Raw genomic sequence first — 24,237 nt, 5'->3', positions numbered from 1 at the left:
TAGTGTCTATGTGGCGTGTGTCTAGTTTGTGACTAGTGTCTATGTGGCGTGTGTCTAGCGTCTCACTAGTGTCTATGTGGCGTGTGTCTAGCGTCTCACTAGTGTCTATGTGGCGTGTGTCTAGTGTGTGACTAGTGTCTATGTGGCGTGTGTCTAGCGTCTCACTAGTGTCTATGTGGTGTGTGTCTAGCGTCTCACTAGTGTCTATATGGTGTGTTTAGTGTGTGACTAGTGTCTATGTGGCGTGTGTCTAGTGTGTGACTAGTGTCTATGTGGCATGGGTCGGGTCAGTGTGTGACTAGTGTCTATGTGTCTTGTGTCTAGAGTCTCACTAGTGTCTATGTGGCGTGTGTCTAGTGTGTGACTAGTGTCTATGTGGCGTGTGTCTAGCGTCTCACTAGTGTCTATGTGGCGTGTGTCTAGCGTCTCACTAGTGTCTATGTGGCGTGTGTCTAGCGTCTCACTAGTGTCTATGTGGCGTGTGTCTAACGTCTCACTAGTGTCTATGTTGCGTGTGTCTAGTGTGTGACTAGTGTCTATGTGGCGTGTGTCTAGCGTCTCTCTAGTGTCTATGTGGTGTGTGTTTAGTGTGTGACTAGTGTCTATGTGGCGTGTGTCTGGTCAGTGTGTGACTAGTGTCTATGTGGCGTGTGTCTAGTGTGTGACTAGTGTCTATGTGGCGTGTGTCTGGTCAGTGTGTGACTAGTGTCTATGTGGCGTGTGTCTGGTCAGTGTGTGACTAGTGTCTATGTGGTGTGTGTTTAGTGTGTGACTAGTGTCTATGTGGCGTGTGTCTGGTCAGTGTGTGACTAGTGTCTATGTGGCGTGTGTCTAGTGTGTGACTAGTGTCTATGTGGCGTGTGTCTGGTCAGTGTGTGACTAGTGTCTATGTGGCGTGTGTCTAGTGTGTGACTAGTGTCTATGTGGTGTGTGTTTAGTGTGTGACTAGTGTCTATGTGGCGTGTGTCTGGTCAGTGTGTGACTAGTGTCTATGTGGCGTGTGTCTAGTGTGTGACTAGTGTCTATGTGGCGTGTGTCTGGTCAGTGTGTGACTAGTGTCTATGTGGCGTGTGTCTGGTCAGTGTGTGACTAGTGTCTATGTGGCGTGTGTCTGGTCAGTGTGTGACTAGTGTCTATGTGGCGTGTGTCTGGTCAGTGTGACTGGCGTCTAAGTAGCGTGAGTCTGGGATGTTTCTTTCTGTCTCTTTGGGAGGGGACACACATTTCTGGCACAGGGGCCCCGCACTGTCAGTGTCTGTCCCTGTAATGGACTGTAGGAGTCATGCTGAACAAGCTTCCCTTTCCTTCAGTCGTACCGATTAAAAGAGAATTTCCCTAATTTCTAATAAAATTTCCATTGTTGCACGCCTTGCGATCCCTTTCGCAGAGATGAGGGAAGCTGCCATCGCCCTGTCTTCCTGAGAGAATGCATCTGTACATAACACGTTAATATACATTACAGAAATGACAGAGAATTATATATGTCAATAAAATATGACAGTCAGTAAATTATGCATGGTGTAACATCTACTGCTGACTGATTGCTCCAGCAATGGGAAACGATCCAGCAATGTACGGTTTTACTGCCATTAGACTCCCCAGTGACACTGAGACATTAAAGCCCCCATGGGTAAGACACGAGATGTAATTAATGATAGGAGCTGTATAATCCGAGCCCTGGAAGCCATGCGTCACCCGCTGGAATCTTTAGTCAGATGAGAAATCGCCTTCAGCCGGTGCTTAATGTTACCTGTGCTATCTGACCTGATCAATCAGTGACTGCGGTATAAATAGAAGGGGATTCATGTTCTTTCCAGGGTCCCATTGAACCAGTTGGCTTTGTCACTTGCTTGCAGAATTTTAATCATCTAATGAAATAATAAAAGACTGGTGTCTGACACGTCAGCGTCATAATGACAATATAATGGAAAGGAAGAAAAGTCATCAGGACACACGTGATACTGAGACACTTTAGGGTTCGTGCACGAGACCAAATTATCAGTCTAAGTGCGATCAGACAAAACATCACACCCGAACCAATGTTAGTCTATGGGCTGTGCACTTGTCCGACTTTTTTTCTCAGTGTGTCCAAGGAAAAAAGTTGCAGTATGCCCAATTTGCATCCGATATTTGGATCATGCTCGGGCTTGCAAGTCAATGAATGAGTGGGAAACATTGAGCTGCACTCGGAAGACATCTGAATGCAGTCCTATTTCCATGGCATCACAGAATGAGGAAGATGGAGAAATGTTTTTTTCACTTTTGTTGTATAAGTCACTACACAGGAAGTGACTGACAGTGGAAGACAATATGATCTATGCCTACAGTACATGATGAAGAAGGAGAAATAAGGGGCTAGTACTATCTAATGAAGACCGTAGTATCAGTACGTACAGTATATAATTTACAAGAAGAAACAAGGAGACAGTAGAATGTGTGTTTACATTACTTACATGGAGGCAAAACTATCTTTACATTGATCATTTATGCAAAGAAAAGGGACAGTGCTACCCATGCTGAGATTAATGGGTAACAAGTATTTTCTAGGCTCTAATATTTACAGAGAGAAATGGTGATACAGCACTATCTGTGCTTACATTATTTACAGGGAGAAATTTGCTATCCACTTAATATCCTAAATATTTTGTTACTTTTGCTGCATAACTCACTACACAGGGAGAGACTGGGAGGAAGAACTATCTGTGCCTGTAACATTTACAGAGAGATAGGGTGACAATATGACCAATGCCTACAATACACCATTGTCGCGCTGTGACAGACTTCAGTAAGAAAGAGCAGCCTCAAGCTGTCCCTGGAGCTGAGACACAAACTATTCCTGACCCAGGGATACTCTTAAAGGTAGAGCGTCCTGAGTCTCCAACCTTACGATGCTCCTGTAAAAACCCTAATCTGCCCCCTCTCCCACCCCATGAGGCATGGGACAGAAATGAAAGGTAAACCAGACATAAAGACAAAACAGGAATAACAGAAAACCACTATCATAAAAAAGCACCAACCAGCAATAGGGAGGAAGATAGGGACAGGGAGGAATAAACTGAATTGGAATAGGGACCAGGAGATACACACACACACACACATGTGCAACAGCAAACCACAGAACACCACATCTCCAACTCCAAACTTCAGCTACTTCGCTTTAGCTCCCAGCATAGTGTCTCCTAAAAGCAAGGAAGCAGAGCTTTCACCGGCAGGACAGAGAGGGTCTCGCCAAGTTTTATAGGAAGAGTTAACGACCAGATCAGAAGCAGCGGAAATGGAGCTGCTTGTTTCTGACCAGCGTAGAAAAGATTGTTAACCTCTTCAGCACCAAAGGAAACCAAATTCATTTAATATGGGATCCAAACACACAGGCTAAATGGAAAATCTGCAAATCACAATACGCAGTGATCTTCTACCCCTAGATCTCTCAGGTTGGTGTGACACACTTGTGACAACCATTTATAGAAAGAAATAGGGAAACTTTGCTATTTTCACAGAGAAATATTTAGGCAGTACTGTTACATAAGTAATGTAGAGGGTGAATTAAGGGGAAATTAGAATATTTGATTAAACTAGTTATAAAGAGGCAAAACTATCTTTACCTTGATCATTCATGGAAATGAGAAAGGGCAGTCTTGTTCGCGCATACAGAGAGAAACAGGGAGGAGTATTATCTGGGCTCACAACATCTACAAACAGAAACATGGAGGCAGCACTATCTGTGCCAATAGAATTTACAGCTAAATAGGGGACATTGCTATTTGAAAGACATACGGATGCAAAATTACCTGTGGCTTCAGCATCTATAAAGAGATATAAGGATACAGTGCTAGTAGTGCTTACATTATTTTCCAGGACATTACTCTATAGGTATAATAAATGTCTTTCTCTACCTTCTCCTTCCCCAACTAGGTGACCACCACATTGCAATAAAATTAAGCACAGACATAGTGACTATTTTACAGAGACATGGTTTAAAGAACAGCAAAGCAATTGTGGGTTTAGAATAAAAGTAATATTAAGATTTATGTTTATGGAACGTTGATTTATTAAACTGATAAAAGAGATGACATATTTTGAAAAAAATGCAAATAACAATTGATAAAATGATAAAATTGACTAAAACCATATTACAACTTCACAACTTTTTTTATAGTATATTTTTGTTTCTTTACTACAGCAATATAACATAACTCTCTGTTATGAGGATATATAAGCTAATAAATGTATGAATGTTCTTCATGGAGTCAGCTGGTAAATCCAAGCTGAGCACTGACATACTAATACGAGGATACATCTAGTCCTCCATTCTCATTAGAAGCGCATCACCTACTGAGCGCATTGCATCGATGTATACCCATAATGACAGGAAGGAGAAAATACTTTAACCAAAACCAAGGATTAAAAATTGATGGCCTGCTGAATTAGAACCTGAGCGCGTCTGGGAACTGACTTACTTTGTGGTCTCAGAGTAGAAGGAGCTTTAATGATTTTACACTTAACTCCCTAGCCTGTACCTGTAGGAGAAATAAGTGTTCTCAGCTTCCAACCATCTCAATGAACTTTTACTAATAGCTCGCTGTTTTCTTCAACTGATCATGTTTTGGTGCAATTGTTTAAAGAAACATTAACAGAAACAATTAAAATCAATGATTCGGAAACATTGTCTCTTCACATTATCTCCCTTGTACCTTACAATTAAAATGGACTGTATAGTGGGATTCCTTGAAATGAAGAAAGATGCATTCCATTTAAAAAGCCAATGTAAATGTTTAAATGGATTCTACATAAAAGTCTAATAAGTAGGAGTACTACGTGTAAGGAGAACAAAAAATCCTATTCAAATTTAAAGGAGTTATGGAGAGTTTACATGGTTGCATGAAGATTGTAGAATCTCACTATACAGGACAGGACTTGTTTGTAGTCGGTAAACACTGAAAAACAATGATTTGCCTACGAATTGTATACACAATATAGTAGAATATTTAGAATGCTAAATATTTGCAAAATATTTGTTTGGGATAACAGCTGTGAGGAATAGGAGGTTGTACATACATTTCCACACAGTGGAGAAGTGAGAAAGTATCCACAGACTTAGGGAGGGCGGAGAAAACACGCTACGGATAATGGGTACATGAAGACTAAGTAGGTTCAGGATAGAAGCTGTGCTGATAGGTGAACTAATAGGGAAAGCAGCATCATTGATACGCCCAGACTTCACATCCAGCCTATATTACTGGGTGGGACATTCCCCAAGACAAAAATGGATCAGACTGGAAACTGCGCATCAGGGGACTGAAAATTTATGAAAGAATGAAAATTGGTGACAGAAATTTAGTGCAATTGTAATAACTAAAGGTAACCACTAACTTACAATATGTAAACATGTTTTCTTCAAGTCAAAGGTTTCCACAAGCATTAATGTATTTAATTAAAAGTGGACATTCAAAGAAGTTCCCTTTAGATCATCAATATTGTAATATTATCATATGTAATGCAATATTTGTAGGTCACGGAGTTACACAAGTCATCTGAGCTGTTAAAAAATTCCAGTGTAAAAAAAAACCAACATTTGGCTGTTGCCTTATCAGTCTTTGGTTTCTAGGATTTACACATAAATTATTCTCTGACCATGTTATTTGTGTTGGTGAAGCCAGCATTGTTCTTGCTTATTTGGCTTACAGCGAACTTTGATATTAGCGTACTTCCTCTTCCTGGAGTTCACTGTTGGCAGCTCTTTTTATTTCTTCTTTATTTTTGTTACAGTCTCTTCCAATTTATCTAATTATATTGTTATAAATTACAACCTAATATTTGTGCAGCAATTGAGAATACTATTATTAGCGTTGTAAAGTACAGTATAGATAATAATAAATAGAAAGTATTGAGCACCCAGTTCACATGGGGCAAAGTGTCGCCCAAGGGCTATATGCGACCTATTGGCTGTTTCAGTGTGGCCCCTGGACTGGAACAACCAAAGGGCTGGAAAAAGTGATGTCCCACACCACAGAGCCAACCTTTGCTTGACATCTCAATTTCACCGATGTCTGCATGTTCGAGATGTAGAATGTATGGGCTCCTGGTAGGGTAGATGCTAAATGTATGGGCTCATGGTAGGGTAGATGCTAAGTCTATAGGCTCCTGGTAGGGTAGATGCTAAATGTATGGGCTCCTGGTAGGGTAGATGCTAAATGTATGGGCTCCTGGTAGGGTAGATGCTAAATGTATGGGCTCCTGGTAGGGTAGATGCTAAATGCATGGGCTCTTGGTAGGGTAGATGCTAAATGTATGGGCTCCTGGTAGGGTAAATGGTAAATGTATGGGCTCCTGGTAGGGTATATGCTAAATGTATGGGCTCCTGGTAGGGTAGATGCTAAATGTATGGGCTCCTGGTAGGGTAGATTCTAAATGTATGGGCTCCTGGTTGGGTAAATTGTAAATGTATGGGCTCCTGGTAGGGTAGATGCTAAATGTATGGGCTCCTGGTAGGGTAGATTCTAAATGTATGGGCTCCTGGTAGGGTAAATGCTAAATGTATGGGCTCCTGGTAGGGTAGATGCTAAATGTAGGGGTTCCTGGTAGGGCAGATGTATGTTCGAGATGTAGAATGTATGGGCTCCTGGTAGGGTAGATGCTAAATGTATGGGCTCCTGGTAGGGTAGATGCTAAATGTATGGGCTCCTGGTAGGGTAGATGCTAAATGTATGGGCTCCTGGTAGGGTAGATGCTAAATGTATGGGCTCTTGGTAGGGTAGATGCTAAATGTATGGGCTCCTGGTAGGGTAGATTCTAAATGTATGGCCTCCTGGTAGGGTAGATTCTAAATGTATGGGCTCCTGGTAGGGTAAATGCTAAATGTATGGGCTCCTGGTAGGGTAGATGCTAGAATGTATGGGCTCCTGGTATGTATGATGCCAGAAGTCTCTATGGACACAGAAATATTTTGGGTGGAGAAATCCTACTGACAGATTCCCTTTAAGCCTTGTTTCACATATTCAAATGAACTGCTTATCCATTCTTCATTTTGATGCTAGTTGACATGGCAATGCTCACCTGCACACAGACTTCTATATAGAAATGGCTTCCAGAACAACATCCTTATGTGACCTGCTGCTGTGCAGGTATTAGAGATCAGATTAGCTCAGTATGATAGCCTAGCTACAGAACAGAACATAAGAAAATCTAAAAAAAAAGAAAAAAAATCTATAAAGGGCACAATTGCAGTTATGTTTAAAATTATATTCATAAGACACAATTATGCTGAATTGATATGTTTTAAAGGGGAATTCCACTAGTCTGGTTATGTTGAATATCTGGGTTCAATATATACAGTACTAGAAATAGGAGGTGAAATTAACATCTGTGTATGCTTAGTGGTGCTGACAGGAGCAGCGGACATGTCTCACACCATTTGCACTTTCCAACATATCTGTTCTATATCATCCCTCTGCATTTTTGTATTGCATGTGTTGGGTCATTTGACCTCTTTCACCCCTTGTGCACTGTTTCTTCCTTGTTGTGTGCTGTATTTTGGTATCTGGTGTAGTGTTTCTTGAGCTGTGTTCGCTATGTGGTGTCTCCTCTGTGTGCTGTGTGTCTATTTACCCTGAGGTAATAGAAATAAGCATGCGCGAGTACACCGCGCAGTTATGGCTGTTACTGGGAATAGCGGTGACGTATATCTTTCACTTGTGCAGGCGCAGTTCGTGGCCATAAGGCTGTTACTGCGGCTGCACAAGTAAAACATAGACGTCACTGCTATTCCCCACGCATGCGCAGTAACAGCCATGTTGTAACTGCGCATGCGCGGGTAGAGCAGGTAGAGCACGCAGTTGTGTCTGTTACTGCGCCTGCGTAGGAATAGCGGAGACGTGTATGGAACTTGTGCAGGCGCAGTTCGTGGCCTTACGGCCATGAAATGCGCCTGCGCAAGTGACACTACCGCGGTGCCTTATGGGATTCGGGAACAGCGGCTGGAAGTTCCAACTGGCGAATCTATAATATAACGCTGGGAGCGTCACTCTGTCCGAAGCCTTTATAGACTGCGCAAGCGCAAGCGCCGGCGCAGTCTGGACCCCACAGAGTGACGCTCCCAGGAGATCGCGGTATGCGTAAACACTGAACGCACACCGCGATCTCCAACGGAGAAGCAGGGACGAGCCACGGAGCCAGGAGGGTGAGTATATTTACCTGTCCTCCGTTCCACCGCTGCGCGAGCCTCCGTCCTCCACATCCTCTGCCTGAGACGTTCAGTTCAGAGGGCACGATGACGCGCTTAATGCGCGCCGCCCTCTGACTGAACAGTCACAGCCAGAGGACCCCGGAAGATGGAGCCGCGCGCAGCAGTGGAACGGGGGGACAGGTAAATATAGCAAGTGCCAGGGGCCTGAGCTAGCGGCGACTCCGGCACCTGACCCCCACAGCGCGCCGGTGTCCCCGCCTGCTCAGGCCCCCAGCACAGCCGCGCACAGCCGCCCGCACTCACCAGAGCCAATCACAGCCGCCCGCACTCACCAGAGCCACGCACAGCCACCCGCACTCACCAGAGCCATGCACAGCCGCCCGCACACTCACCAGAGCCAATCACAGCCGCCCGCACTCACCAGAGCCACGCACAGCCGCCCGCACTCACCAGAGCCACGCACAGCCGCCCGCACTCACCAGAGGCACGCACAGCCGCCCGCACTCACCAGAGGTACGCACAGCCGCCCGCACTCACCAGAGGCACGCACAGCCGCCCGCACTCACCAGAGGCACGCACAGCCGCCCGCACTCACCAGAGGCACGCACAGCCGCCCGCACTCACCAGAGGCACGCACAGCCGCCCGCACTCACCAGAGGCACGCACAGCCGCCCGCACTCACCAGAGGCACGCACAGCCGCCCGCACTCACCAGAGGCACGCACAGCCGCCCGCACTCACCAGAGGCACGCACAGCCGCCCGCACTCACCAGAGGCACGCACAGCCGCCCGCACTCACCAGAGCCACGCACAGCCGCCCGCACTCACCAGAGGCACGCACAGCCGCCCGCACTCACCAGAGCCACGCACAGCAGCCCGCACTCACCAGAGCCACGCACAGCCGCCCGCACTCACCAGAGCCACGCACAGCCGCCCGCACTCACCAGAGCCACGCACAGCCGCCCGCACTCAGCACAGCCACGCACAGCCACCCGCACTCAGCACAGCCGCCCGCACTCAGCAGAGCCATGCACAGCCGCCCACACTCAGCACAGCCACGCACAGCCGCCCACACTCAGCACAGCCACGCACAGCCGCCCGCACTCAGCACAGCCACGCACAGCCACCCGCACTCAGCACAGCCGCCCGCACTCAGCAGAGCCATGCACAGCCGCCCACATTCAGCAGAGCCACGCACAGCCGCCCGCACTCACCAGAGGCACGCACAGCCGCCCGCACTCACCAGAGGTACGCACAGCCGCCCGCACTCACCAGAGGCACGCACAGCCGCCCGCACTCACCAGAGGCACGCACAGCCGCCCGCACTCACCAGAGGCACGCACAGCCGCCCGCACTCACCAGAGGCACGCACAGCCGCCCGCACTCACCAGAGGCACGCACAGCCGCCCGCACTCACCAGAGGCACGCACAGCCGCCCGCACTCACCAGAGGCACGCACAGCCACCCGCACTCACCAGAGGCACGCACAGCCGCCCGCACTCACCAGAGCCACGCACAGCCGCCCGCACTCACCAGAGGCACGCACAGCCGCCCGCACTCACCAGAGCCACGCACAGCAGCCCGCACTCACCAGAGCCACGCACAGCCGCCCGCACTCACCAGAGCCACGCACAGCCGCCCGCACTCACCAGAGCCACGCACAGCCGCCCGCACTCAGCACAGCCACGCACAGCCACCCGCACTCAGCACAGCCGCCCGCACTCAGCAGAGCCATGCACAGCCGCCCACACTCAGCACAGCCACGCACAGCCGCCCGCACTCAGCACAGCCACGCACAGCCACCCGCACTCAGCACAGCCGCCCGCACTCAGCAGAGCCATGCACAGCCGCCCACACTCAGCAGAGCCACGCACAGCCACCCGCACTCAGCACAGCCGCCCGCACTCAGCAGAGCCATGCACAGCCGCCCACACTCAGCAGAGCCACGCACAGCCGCCCGCACTCAGCAGAGCCACGCACAGCCGCCCGCACTCAGCACAGCCGCCCGCACTCAGCAGAGCCATGCACAGCCGCTCGCACTCAGCAGAGCCACGCACAGCCGCCCGCACTCAGCACAGGCACGCACAGCCGCCCGCACTCAGCACAGCCGCCCGCACTCAGCACAGCCGCCCGCACTCAGCAGAGCCATGCACAGCCGCTCGCACTCAGCAGAGCCACGCACAGCCGCCCGCACTCAGCACAGGCACGCACAGCCGCCCGCACTCAGCACAGCCGCCCGCACTCAGCACAGCCACGCACAGCCACCCGCACTCAGCACAGCCGCCCGCACTCAGCAGAGCCACGCACAGCCGCCCGCACTCAGCAGAGCCACGCACAGCCGCCCGCACTCAGCAGAGCCACGCACAGCCGCCCGCACTCAGCACAGCCGCCCGCACTCAACACAGCCACGCACAGCCGCCCGCACTCAGCACAGCCACGCACAGCCGCCTGCACTCAGCACAGCCACGCACAGCCGCCCGCACTCAGCACAGCCACGCACAGCCGCCCGCACTCAGCACAGCCGCACTCGGGCAGTAGAGCCGGAGAGAGAAAGATGGGAGCAACATATGGCAGAATGGAAACAGGAACAGGCAGAATGGGGGCGCGGGATGGGAGCAGCACATGACAGAGTGATTGCGCACGATGGGAGCAGCACATGACAGAATGGGGGCGCACAGATGACAGGATGGGGGTGCAGGATGGGAGCACATGACAGGATGGGGCGCAGGATGGGAGCACATGACAGGATGGGAGCAGCACATGACAGAATGGGGGCACACACATGACAGGATGGGGGTGTAGGATGGAGCAGCATATGACAGGATGGGGACACAGGATGGAGCAGCACATGACAGGATGGGGGCACAGAATGGAGCAGCACATGACAGGATGGGCCGCAGGACACAAGAGACGCGGTAGCTGCTCAGGGGTAGGGGCAGGACCTACATTTTTACTAGGATTTTACTGCAGATCCACGCTAAATAAATACTTGAAATAGAATCTGAATAAGCTTCCTGCAGGTTTTACTGAGAAATGTTCAAAATAATGTGAAAAAAACAGCATCATGTGCACTAAGGGGACTTTTCCCATCAGTCGGAAACTTATTCAAAGAGCATTTGACACATTTGTGTTAGTGTGGATTTAGGAGCAGAATGTATTTCTAAACCCTTGTCAAAAACCTATGAATGTATGATTAGACTGCAGATTGGTAGAGATAAAAGTCCTGTGAGTATAATTTGTACCTATCAGACATTTATTTTATATACTTGTAACAAATGTCACTGAAGAAAAAAACCTTTAATTTGTAGGATTGGTTCAGTACGACAATGTGGCTCTTGGACGCAAAAAAAAAGGTTGTGCACCCCACTGATCTAGATGCTTTCACAGCACTACTGATCCCATTTGTTGCCACTATTTTCTATACTTGAATTTCCCTTTTAAATCATGATACAATAAAGTATTTAAATTATTTAAATAATTATGGTCCTGGAGTAATTCCAGTAATTAAGTAATTCCTATTTCTTAAAGGTATAATACCACACCTTAAGCTTCTTTAGTGTTTGAGTACTCATAATTGTACAATGTGGAAATAAATCTGGAATTGGAAATATCTTAGCATGATAAAACAATCTGTAGGGCCATAAACATAATGATAAGTCTGTCACATTTTCCCTATAATGTTGTACATAATCTCCCATATTATACATACACTGTATACACTACATACGTTTCACCGCATTCCCTTCCATGGCTGATCCTAGGCTGTTGCGAGAGATACTTATTGCTGGCTTGAAGCCCAGACTCCAGTCTCGGAGATACTTGTAACATTCCATCATTCCGGCAGGAGACATTCTATACCATGACAGCCTTCATGCAGAACAATGGGATGACCATTTTGGGGAAGACTTTGAATCACGAGGAGTATCGTAAAAATCACAGAGTAAAAGCTCTTTTTAGATGTTCTCTTGAGGTTTGCCACTATCGGTGGGACCAGACCTTGCCTTTTTCAGCATTCAATTTCCAAAAAATGTATTTGCCTCTAGTCTAAACTGAATACACTTGCAGTCCCAAACGTGGAAAAGCCTTCTTCTAGAACTTAGTGATCATCTAGAGTCTTGAAGGATATCCCGGTGGAAGGGTTAATATTTGGTGTTCTTGACCTGTCATGTACAACTACCCTCTAAGGATTAAAATGTTCTACACAATACTAGGGCAAAATATCACTATACCACGTGCTCCTGAGCTTTCATGCTCTGCCATCCACCTGTGTTTGACGGTGTAAAGGTTATATTGGTATTTCATGTGATGCCCTCATCATGTCACAACATGTTTTATTTTTGTAAGAACAAAAAAATGATTGAGGATTGCCCAGCAGGTTAAAGTACGACGTGTACTGTTTCCCAATAAACAGAAATGTACCCGGCTTGTTACACATAAAGAATTAGTGAGCTATGCTCTTGTCCTGAACTAATTCTAAGCATAAAAATTGGTTAATTACAGCAACAGTCTTGAGATTTCTGTATAAGGTGCAGGAGGTATCTTGACTTTAATTGTAAAATGATCCCAGCTAGTAATCATGGCTGTACAGCAGAGGAGACCAACCTGTGGCTCATGGGCCACATGTGGCTTACAAGTCCATGATGCCTGGCTCAGGACTGTCTGCGAGCTTGGAGCAGTAGTAGTAAGTTTGGCAAACAGCTATTAAGAGAAGGTATCCAGATGGTGACTTTTGTGAGTAACCCAACATGGAGGACCAGATCTGGCTGCACATTGACTGGCAGTGCGGATAATGGAGTAATATTTTAAGCTGGATAAAGGATGATAACTGCCAGTTAGAGGATTGTTGGAAGCTGGTTGTGTAGTGTGGATGGAGTGCGTGATGCGAGAATACTGACTTGGGCAAGGTGGTCACCCCTGTATATAAGTATACATCTTATAAGGGAGGGGGGTACAAGGTGTGATGTCTGCAGGAGAGCTTTGGCTGTCGTTATGCTCATAATGGGGGGGTTCTGGATGTGTTTTGTGATCATTTTTCAGAGCTGAATGTTGCTCTTCAGCTAAGGCAGGTTGAGGACCACTGCTGTATAGCCAAAGTCTTTGTAACTTCAGGGATTTCTGCAATATGTTATTTCTCATTTCATCCAAATGTATGCATTTTGGCATCATAGTGCTGTATTACTGCAGTATATTCAACTAATAGTATTACCGATTTTACAATTATTTGTCAATTCGCTAAACTAAGGAAAATCCATCCATGACCTGCCCATAATTTATGGGTACCAACATCACTGACTGTAACTGAAGAGCGCACAGTGCAAGAATGTAGCGGCATCTGAGGTAAGACATTTAAGGAAGCACACCCAGGGTTTGTACCGAGTTATTACCGTAAGTTGTCCGCTATGTTTGATCGCTGGGAGTTGTGACCAATGGGTCCCCTATCAAACACAAGAGAGGGGCACTAAAGATGTCTGTTTTATTGGAGCAAAGGTTAGGCACGTTTGGCTATTCCTGGCAGTCCCATAGAGATTGGAGCGGACGTACACATGCTCGACTGTCATTCAATTCAGAAGGGGCTCTCCAGAATCCCTTTCTCCAGATCTATGGGATTCCCAGAAGTCAAGAGAGAAGAATCAAACGTGAAGCCCCCAGAAAGCCATTTTCCTCCAGTGCTGTCATATTCCAGAACTTCAACCTCCCTGGAGGCCCAGAAGAACAAGGTGATCAGTTCTCAGAGACTGGCCAAGGTGAGAAGGCTGAAACCCGACCACCACCGACCAAGACACAGAAGTACAAGGTATTCAGTGCTCAGAGACATGGCTGAGGTAAGGAGGCTGAGACCGACCACCACTGAACAAGACACAGAAGTACAAGGTGTTCAATGCTCTGAGACATAGGTGAGGGAGGCTGAAACTCGGCCACCAGTGGACAAGAAATCCATAATTTATTCTCATTGCTCCCCTAAATATTTAGCTTTTTTTAATCTTCTATACAGTTCCAGAGATGTGGGCCTTTTTTATTCAGTGCTAATAATTATGGTCTTTTCGCAAGGAGCAGTGGCTCAGGGGACATTGCTGAGCAGCCCAAAAACATGCCCCAGAGGATCCAGTGAGGCACACCCCCTTGTAAATACCTGTCATGATCCAGACCGGGTTTGGAGTCCCGTTCTCCCTTTTTCCCAGTCTGGTCATGTCAAGAGTTAACCTTTCTCAGCCTCTATTTGGGTTCAGGTTGGCTATTTATCACCGCTGCTTCCTGCAGGCGATGTCAGTTATAGTTTTTGCCTAGTGCTGCTGTAGCTGACTCTGATTGTTCTGATTTGTCCTGCTGTGTTGCTGTCTGAACCTGAATCTGTGTTATCCCCTATTCCCGTCTTGACTCCATGTTTCCCTTCAGTGTGCTGACTCCCTGGTTTTGACTTGGCTTGCATCCTGACCTGCTTCTGTCTTTTGTCTTTTTGGCTTATCCGCTCCTGACTGTTGCTGGCTTGTCTCTGACCGTGAGTTTGCTTATTCCTTTGGTACTGCGCTACAGTCTAAGATTTTACCTGGCTAGTTTGACTATTCTGCTGCCACCTGTGGTAGCCTCACCAGTTGCTGCACTGCAGGCCAGCTCTGTTTAGGGTTAGGGTTAGGGTTGGGACTCGGGTTAGGATTGGGGTTAGAGCTAGGGTTAGGGTTGGGTTAGGGTTGTGTTGGGGTTAGGGTTGTGTTGGGGTTATGGTTGTGGTTAGGGTTGGGATTAGGGTTAGGGGTGTGTTGGGGTTATGGTTAGGGCTGTGTTAAGGGTGGAGTTAGAATTGGGGGGGTTTCCACTGTTTTGGAACATCAGGGGGTTTCCAAATGCAACATAGCGCCTGCCATTGACTCCAGCCAATTTTGCATTCAAAAAGTCAAATGGTGCTCCCTCCCTTCTGAGCCCTGCCATACCCAAACAGTGGCTTTCCTCCACATATGGGTTATCGTACCAAACCAATTTTGTGGTCCATTTTCTCCTGATACCCTTGTAGAAATAAAAAAGTTTGGTTCCAAAGTATTTTTTTCCTGAAAAAAGTAAAATGCTAATTTTTTCCCTTCCACATTGCTTTAGTTCTCGTGAAGCACCTGAAGGGTTGAAAAACTTCATGAATGTGGTTTTGCGCACCTTTAGGGGTGCAGTTTTTAGAATGGTGTCATTTTTGGATAATTTATGTTTCATTGACCCCCCCCCAAACTCACTTCAAATGTGTGGTGGTCCCTAAAAAAAAATGTTTTTGTAAATTATGTTGGAAAAAAGAGAAAATGCTGGTCCAATTTTAACCCTATGTCCTAACAAAAAAAAAATGTTTCCAAAATTGTGCTGATGTAAAGCAGACATGTGGGAAATGTTATTTATTATCTATTTCATGTGACACCACTCTCTGATTTAAGGGTACTAAAAAATTAAAAGTTTGAAAATTGCCATTTTTTTCATAAGTAAACGTCATATTGAAGAAATTTCACCACTAACATGAAGTACAATATGTCACTAAAAAGCAGTCTCAGAATCAGTGGGATCCGTTGAAGCGTTCCAGAGTTATTACCTCATAAAGGGATAGTGGTCAAAATTGTAAAAATTGGCTTGGAAATTAATGACAAAATTGGCTCTGTCACTAAGGGGTTATATATACATATCATAAATTGGAGCTACAGAAAAGCTATGTTTTTGTTTTCCTTAGGCCGGGGTCACACTAGCGATAAATACGGATGAGTGCTATGCGATAAAACATCGCACAGCACTCGGGCCAGTATTCCTCTATGGGGCAGATCCCATCAGGGTTTTTTCCTCGGCCGTATTGTACATGTGAGTGAAATCGCAGCATGCTGTGATAGTCACCGACACTCGGCCGAGTCTCGGCTCACTCGCACCCATATAAGCCTATAGGGGCGAGTGAGACAACGCACATCACTCGGATATACGCTGACCTCGGCAATGGAGGAGATGGAGAAATTAATCTCTCCGCCTCCTCCACAGCTGTGCGAGAGGCTCGGAGCACAGACGCATGACACTCGGCTCCAGCTCGCAGCAGAGGGTCATTAGCATATCGCATCCGACGCCATTCGCTCGTCTGACCCCGGCCTTACACAGACACTGACATTTCTTACATTCAGTTCTACCTCCCATTTTTGCAGCCATGTTAACAGGAGCTATTAGTTGTCACCAGTGTTACCTCTAAGCCGAGCAATCAAAGGAGAGAATGAAAACCACATACTAGTGAGGTCAAGAAACTACAGATATAGCTATCTGCAGGCTGAGGTATTTTTACCTTCATTTCCAGAGAGCACAACTTGGAGGAATCAGTGGCTGTCACTTTTGTAAAGGCTTCTCATAAACCCACAAGAAACTGTTACTTTTTCCTCTTTGTATTTTTTTTGTAATTTAATAAATGTTATAAAAAAAATACTAATTGCATTTGCTATCACAATACTGTAAATTTTTATTTAACATATGGAAACTTCAAGGAGTTTGCCTGGACTTTTACAGGATTTCCAGGACTTTTATATTGATTAACCTACAAGTGCTTCTCACAAAATTAGAATATCATCAAAAAGTGAATTTATTTCAGTTCTTCAATACAAAAAGTGAAACTCATATTATAGAGTCATTACAAACAGAGTGATCTATTTCAAGTGTTTATTTCTGTTAATGTTGATGATTATGGCTTACAGCCAATGAAAACCCAAAAGTCATTATCCCAGTAAATTAGAATACTTTATAACACCAGGTTAAAAAATGTTTTTAAAATCTGAAATGTTGGCCTACTGAAATGTATATTCAGTAAGTGCACTCAATACTTGGTCGGCTCCTTTGGCATAAATTACTGCATCAATGCGGCGTGGCATGGAGGCGATCAGCCTGCGGCACTGCTGAGGTGTTATGGAAGCCCAGGTTGCTTTAATAGCAGCCTTCAGCTCATCTGCATTGTTGGGTCTGATGTCTCTTATCTTCCTCTTGACAATACCCCATAGATTCTCTGTGGGGTTAATGTCAGGCGAGTTTGCTGCCAAACAAGCACAGTTATACTGTTGATTTTAAACCAGGTATTGGTACTTTTGGCAGTGTGGACAGGTGCCAAGTCCTGCTGGAGAATGAAATTTCCATCTCCAAAAAGCTTGTCGGCAGAGGGAAGCATGAAGTGCTCTAAAATTTCCTGGTAGAAGGCTCCGCTGACTTTGGTCTTGATAAAGCACAGTGGACCTAGACCAGCAGATGACATGGCTCCCCAAACCATCACTGATTGTGGAAACTTCACACTAGACCACAAGCAGCTTGGATTGTGGCCTCTCCACTCTTCCTCCAGACTCTGGGACCTTGATTTCCAAATGAAATGCAAAATTTACTTTCATCTGAAAACAACACCTTGGACCACTGAGCAACAGTCCAGTTCTTTTCCTCCTTGGCCCAGGTAAGACGCTTCTAGCATTGTCTATTGGTCATGAGTGGCTTGACACAGTGATGGAGATGGAAATTTCATTCTCCAGCAGGACTTGGCACTTGTCCACTCTTCCTAAAGTGCCAATACCTGGTTTAATCCCTTTCCGACCTGTGACACAGCGTAGGCGTCATGAAAGTCGGTGCCAATCCGAACTGTGACGCATATGCTGCGTAACAGAATGATCGCGTTCCTGCAGATCGGGTGAAAGGGATAACTCAAATTTCACCTGACCTGCAGGGACAGGGGGAGTGGTACTTCAGCCCAGGGGGGTGGCTTTGCCCCAAGTGGCTACAATTGCTCTGATTGGCTGTTTCACTTTCAACAGCCAATCAGAGCAATTTGTAATATTTCACCTATGAAACTTGGCAAAATATTACAATCCAGCCATGACCAATGCTGCAATATCATCAGCCACGGCTGGAGACCCCGATCTGCCCCCGCCACAGACTGACAGCGGCGATCTGCCGCAGCAGTCAGTCTTTCCTCCCCTCCGTCCAGTCCTCCGCTGCCCTCCTCTCCCCTCAGCCCCCGCCCCCCGATCCCACCCCCCCATGCTTACCGAGTCCCGGTGTCCCTCCGTCTTCTCCCATTTTGGAAGATGGCGGGCGCATGCGTAGTGCGCCCACCGAATCTGCCGGCTGGCAGATTCATTCCAGGTACATTTTGAGCACTGCGATTGAAACTAATTTTCCATTCAAAAAGTCAAATGGTGCTCCTTCCCTTCCGAGCTCTGCCGTGCGCCCTAACAGTGGTTCCCCCCCACATATGGGGTATCAGCGTACTCAGGACAAATTGGACAACAACATTCAGGGTCCAGTCTCCTTTTACAAATTGGACAACAACTTTCAGGGTCTCCTTTTACCCATGGGAAAATAAAAAAATTGGTGCTAAAAGATCATTTTTGGGACAAAAAAGTTAAATGTTCATTTTTCCCTTCCATGTTGCTTCTGCTGCTGTGAAACACCTGAAGGGTTAATAAACTTCTTGAATGTGGTTTTGAGCACCTTAAAGGGAACCTGTCACCCTCAAAATGGAAGTTGAGCGAAGCCTACCGGCATCAGGGGCTTATCTATAGCATTCTGGAATGCTGTAGATAAGCCCCCGATGTATCCTGAAAGATGAGAAAAAGAGGTTAGATTATACTCACCTGGGGGCGGGCGGTCCGATCCGATGGGCATCGCGGTCCGGGGCCTCCCATCTTCTTACGATGACGTCCTCTTCTTGTCTTCACACCGCAGCTCCGGCGCAGGCATATTTTTCCAGCCCTGTTGAGGGCAGAGCAAAGTACTGCAGTGCGCAGGCGCCGGGAAAGGTCAGAGAGGCCTGGCACCTGCGCACTGCAGTACTTTGCTCTGCCCTCAACAAGGCAGACAAAGTACGCTTGCGCAGGAGCCGCAGCATAAAGAACGCTCACGCCGGAGCCGCAGCATAAAGAACGCTCACTTGCGTTCTTTATCACTGTGAGCACTCAAAACGCGTCTTGCTCTCCCGCCTTGTCTATGCAACCATTGTAATTTTTGCAAGTTTTAATGGATTTAAAATAAAGTAAGAACTAATTTTACCAGATGCTTGAACAACAACCCTTTTTTTTCCTTGAGCACATTGCTTATCCAGGATGGCACATCAATGCGAGCTGTGGCAAGAAGGTTTGCTGTCTGTCAGCATAGTGTCCAGAGGCTGGAGGCGCTACCAGGAGACAGGCCAGAACACCAGGAGACATGGAGGGGGCCGTAGGAGGGCAACAACTCAGCAGCAAGACCACTACCTCAGCCTTTGTGCAAGAAGAAACAGGAGGAGCACTACCAGAGCCCTGCAAAATGACCTCCAGCAGGCCACAAATGTGCATGTGTCTGTACAAACGGTTAGAAACCAACTCCATGAGGATGGCCTGAGTGCCTGATGTCCACAGATGGGGGTTGTGCTCACAGCCCAACACCGTACAGGACGCTTGACACTTGCCACAGAATACCAGGATTGGCAAATTCGCCACTGGTGCCCTGTACTCTTCACAGATGAAAGCAGGTTCACGATGAGCATGTGTCAGAGCGATCTGCTGCCTACAACATCCTTCAGCATGACTGGTTTGGCAGTGGGTCAGCAATGGTGTGGGGTGGCATTTCTTTTCAGGGCCGCACAGCCCTCCATGTCCTCCCCAGAGGTAGCCTGACTGCCATTAGGTACCGAGATGAGATCCTCAGACCCCTTGTGAGATCATATGCTGGTGCAGTTGGCCCTGGGTTCCTCCTAATGCAGGACAATGCCAGACCTCATGTGGCTGGAGTGTGTCAGCAGTTTCTGCAAGATGAAGGCATTGAAGCTATGGACTGGCCCGCCCATTCCCCGATTGTCCCCACTGAACACATCTGGGACATCATTTCTCGCACCATCCACCAACGTTACGTTTCACCACAGACTGTTCAGGAGTTGGTGGATGCTTCAGTCCAAGTCTGGGAGGAGATCAAGGAGACCATCCGCCACCTCATCAGGAGCATGCCTAGGCGTTGTAGGGAGGTCATACAGGCACGTAGAGGCCACACACGCTACAGAGCACCATTTCCTTGTCTTGAGGCATTTCCACTGAAGTTGGATCAGCCTGTAACTTCATTTTCCACTTTGATTTTGAGCATCATTCCAACTCCAGACCTCCGTTGGATAAAAGTTGTGATTTATGTTTATCATTTTTAGGTTTTATTGTTCTCAACACATTCCACATTCCACTATGTAATGAATAAAGATTTACAACTGGAATATGTCATTCAGTGATATCTAGGATGTGGGATTTTAGTGTTCCCTTTATTTTTTTGAGCAGTGTATATATATCAAGATGGAGCCCAGGATAAGGATGGATGTCATATAGTAGCTTATAAAAGCGGCATCTTTGGGTAACATTAATTCTCCTCCTAGTTTTTTTAACAATATTTCTGATAACATTGAAAACATGCCTTGGGTACAAAGGTTGTTATAAATGCGTAGCCAATAGATGCAAAACTTGCACACAAACTTGCCACTACTAATAATTTTCACCATTATAATATCAAACAGAACATAAATTTCAATCCTGAAAATGTAGTTTATGGAATAATATGCGCTGTATACCAAAAACGTTATGCTGGCTGCACTGATCGCAAAATGAAGGTCCGCAATGAAGACCTTAATGACATTAACAATGCATGCAGTCCTAATCGCAATGTGTCTTCTGCTCCTAAACATTTCAGTCATCAGTGACTCTTACTAACTAGAGAAACTTTTTGTATTTGTAGTCTTGCTTCCAGATTATCTCAATTTATGTAGAGAATTCTGTATAATTATTGATATATCATACATGTTTATGCATTCTGTGCTTTTCCTTCTTCATTTTTTGTATTAGTCACAACTGTGTTTTTAATCAGTCATTGTAATCATGTGTCTGTAATGTCCTGTTCCCGTTGGTGAGTCTGGATATTTAGGATTGCTGGGAAAACTTTCCCGTCAGGCTTTGGAAAAGTTCCCACGCTCGAGTTCATATGAGGACATCCAGCAGGGGCGCATCACCGCAACTCAAGGTAACTACAGATCAGCCAGCTTTCCTTTCAGTACCGGGGGTTTACAGGCATGAGCGAGTGCTTTAGCGCAGCTCCTGGCTGTAAAATGATTTAACCCCTTCAGATGGATTTACTTTGTGGGACTGACGGAACGACGGAGGGTATGTATATTGTTGGTTTATTATTTTTCAGAGCGAGGGTCTTCAGGTGGATTGAGAGAGCAATAAAATATTAAAACAACCTGTGTGTTTATTTCATTAAAATACTTTTTAATAATGTGTGTGTGTGTTTTTAACCCTATAATACAATTGGATTAATAATGGATAGGTGACATAATTGACGCCTCTCCATTATTAATCTGGCTTAATGTCACCTTATAATAGCAAGGTGACATTAACCCTTCATTACCCCATATCCCACCGCTACATGGGAATGGGAAGAGAGAGGCCAAGTGCCAGAATAGGCGCATCTTCCAGATGTGCCTTTTCTGGGGTGGCTGGGGGCAGATGTTTGTAGCCAGGGGGGGCCAATAACCATGGACCCTCTCCTGGCTATTAATATCTGCCCTCAGTCACTGGCTTTACCACTCTGGCGGAGAAAATTGCGCGGGAGCCCACGCCAATTTTTTCCGCGATTTAACCCTTTATTTTAGCAGCTACAGCGCCCAAATTTTGCACATACACACTACTAACATTAGTAGTGTGGAATATGCAAAAAAAAAGGGGGATATGAGATGGTTTACTGTATGTAAACCATGTCTCATATCCTGTCGGGTTTGGGAAGGAGAAATGAAAAGCCGGCAATTGAATTACCGGCTGTTCACAGATATCGCGCTGAATTAAATATAAATACAGAATATATATATATATATATATATATACTGTATATATGTTTTAACGAACATTTGAGCACATAAATCCATTAGATGTCGGTTTTGCAAGCCTGCGAGAAAATATCGCAGTACGGATGCCATACGGATTACATACGGAGGATGCCATGCGCAAAACACGCTGACACACCCTGCCTACGGATGACATACGGATCACTATTTTGGGGACTTTTCTGCGTATTACGGCCGTAAAAAACGGACCGTATTTACATACGCTGAGTGTGAGGCCGGCCTTAGGGTCACACTATGACTTGTAGGGTGCTGCAGTGTAGCAGTGACACCTAGTGAACATTGGTGGTATGACAGGTGTTGTCGCTCACACATGCGTATAAAAAAAAAAAAAATCGGTCGCATTCTCATCCAGGAGAGTGGGACACTTTTTTTTCACTTGTCATCCGTGTCCAGTCCGTATACAATCAGTTTTGTTACTCAGCAGCTATTAATCTTTTACAGGACCATTTACAGTCTTCTATGTTACAGAATTGTAATGTATCAGTAAGAATCAGATGTTATACTGATATTCCGTACGGCGTGCAATTTTGTTTTTTCTCGCACTGTCCGATTTCGGAGTGAAATCTCTGCATGCTGAATACAGCTGAGAAAAAATATGCCGATCTGCTCATTGTTTAACATTGGTCTGAGTTTAATACGATTTTTTTATCCTCCAGTGCGAGCGAACGCTAAACGTAGAGGAAATGAGCAACGTTCTCTCAATTAAAGATTACTATAGCCATACTGCCCTCTTGTGGTAAAAAAAGAAAACTGAAAACTTTTATAAAGTCTGTCGTTCTGTTACCAAGATTATAATAATCACTTCGATAATACTTTTAGGCTTTGTTCACACATGTTTTTGCTGCATTTTTTAAATGCAAATTAAAAGTTTGCTTTTACAGTTGCAGCAAAAGCTATGAGATTTCAGAAACCTCATGCACACACTTGTTTATTTTCCTGACTGAATTGGAAAACTGTTGCGTTTTTGAAAACTGCAGCATGTCTCTTCTTTCAGCGTTTTTGCAGCGTTTTTTCACCCATAGAAAGCAAGTGAAAAAAGCAGCATAAAATACAGCAAAAAAGTTGCCATCAGTTTTTGCAGCGTTTTTCATTAAAAAAAAGCAGGTACAGCAGGATGTGAAGCCCATTTATATTTGTGATTTTCCCAAGTTTTCCCAAGTTTATACCAAAATGTCTTAGTCTTCTCACCTGAGCTGTTAGTATTAATACATGTAATAGGGATCTTGTCACCAGGTTTTCCCATAAGTAAGGCCAGCATCTGTAAGTCCTGATATACAGCAATCTATAAGGCCGGAGACACACTGGTGCGAGAGACGGCCGAGTCTCGCTGGTTAAAAGCAAGCTGTGGCACCTGCATTCCGGAGCTGAGCGTGCAGCTCCATGTATTGCTATGGAGCCGCACGCTCCGCTCCAGAGTGCAGGTGCCACAGCTTGCTTTTAACCAGCGAGACTCGGCCGTCTCTCGCACCAGTGTGTCTCCGGCCTAATGCTGTATATATGCCCCCAAAACGGCCTGCAAGACACGAAAAAGACCTTTTATTATACTCACCTGCGGGGGTCCTATGGGCATCACTGGTTTTGATCCTGCGCCTGCTTTTTGCGATCGCCGTCCTCCTTCTCTTCTTCGTGTGGATGATGCGTCCTACGTCATCCACACAGTGTCCCCGGCATCGGGCACAGCGAAGCACTGCAGTGCGCATGCGCAGGAAAAGGCCAAAAAGTGCCCACTATAGGACTTTACTCTATCCTTGGCAGGGCAGAGAAGTAGCCTGCTCAGCAGCGCGATGCTCGACACTGTGTGGATGACGTAGGACGCGTCATCCACACAAAGAAGAGAAGGAGGACGATGATTGCAAGAAGAGAGGAGGCGCCAGATCAAGACCCATGATGCCCATTAGACGGGACAACCCATAGGTGATTATAATAATAGGGATTTTTCTTGCCTTACGGGCTGGATTGGGGGTTTATATGCAGCATATTAGAATGCAATATATCAGGGCTTACAGCTACTGGCCTTACCTCATACGGGTCACACCTAGTGACAGGTTCACTGTAATTAATTTAGTGATATTTGTAAAGTAAACAATGTCCGACCATCTTAATGCTCTGCCATTGTCTTAGGTAAACTATTCCTGACCAATTCATCTCCCAGCTGTTGTTACATTTGTAATTATGATTTTTTT

General features: G+C 46.2%; 1 protein-coding gene across 5 annotated transcripts in view; it reads right to left on the bottom strand.

Moving 5' to 3' along the window:
- The window catches only part of PRKAG2 (protein kinase AMP-activated non-catalytic subunit gamma 2), a 329,489-nt gene that overhangs the window by 129,870 nt on the left and 175,382 nt on the right, over positions 1–24,237 (bottom strand). The window contains exon 1 of one of the 5 annotated variants that reach the window (XM_077268652.1): positions 11,909–12,370. The exons of the other annotated variants lie outside the window; for them this stretch is intronic. Coding sequence (XP_077124767.1) covers positions 11,909–12,032 — 124 coding nt within the window. The 5' untranslated portion in view covers positions 12,033–12,370. Of the gene's footprint in view, positions 1–11,908; positions 12,371–24,237 lie in introns of those variants that run through there. 5 annotated transcript variants of the gene reach the window in all.

The sequence above is a fragment of the Ranitomeya variabilis genome, chromosome 6 (genome assembly GCF_051348905.1).
Source record: "Ranitomeya variabilis isolate aRanVar5 chromosome 6, aRanVar5.hap1, whole genome shotgun sequence".
In the NCBI taxonomy this organism is placed as follows: Eukaryota; Metazoa; Chordata; class Amphibia; order Anura; family Dendrobatidae; genus Ranitomeya; species Ranitomeya variabilis.
Note: the sequence above shows the minus strand (reverse complement) of the source record. Positions and strands in the feature narration are given on the sequence as shown.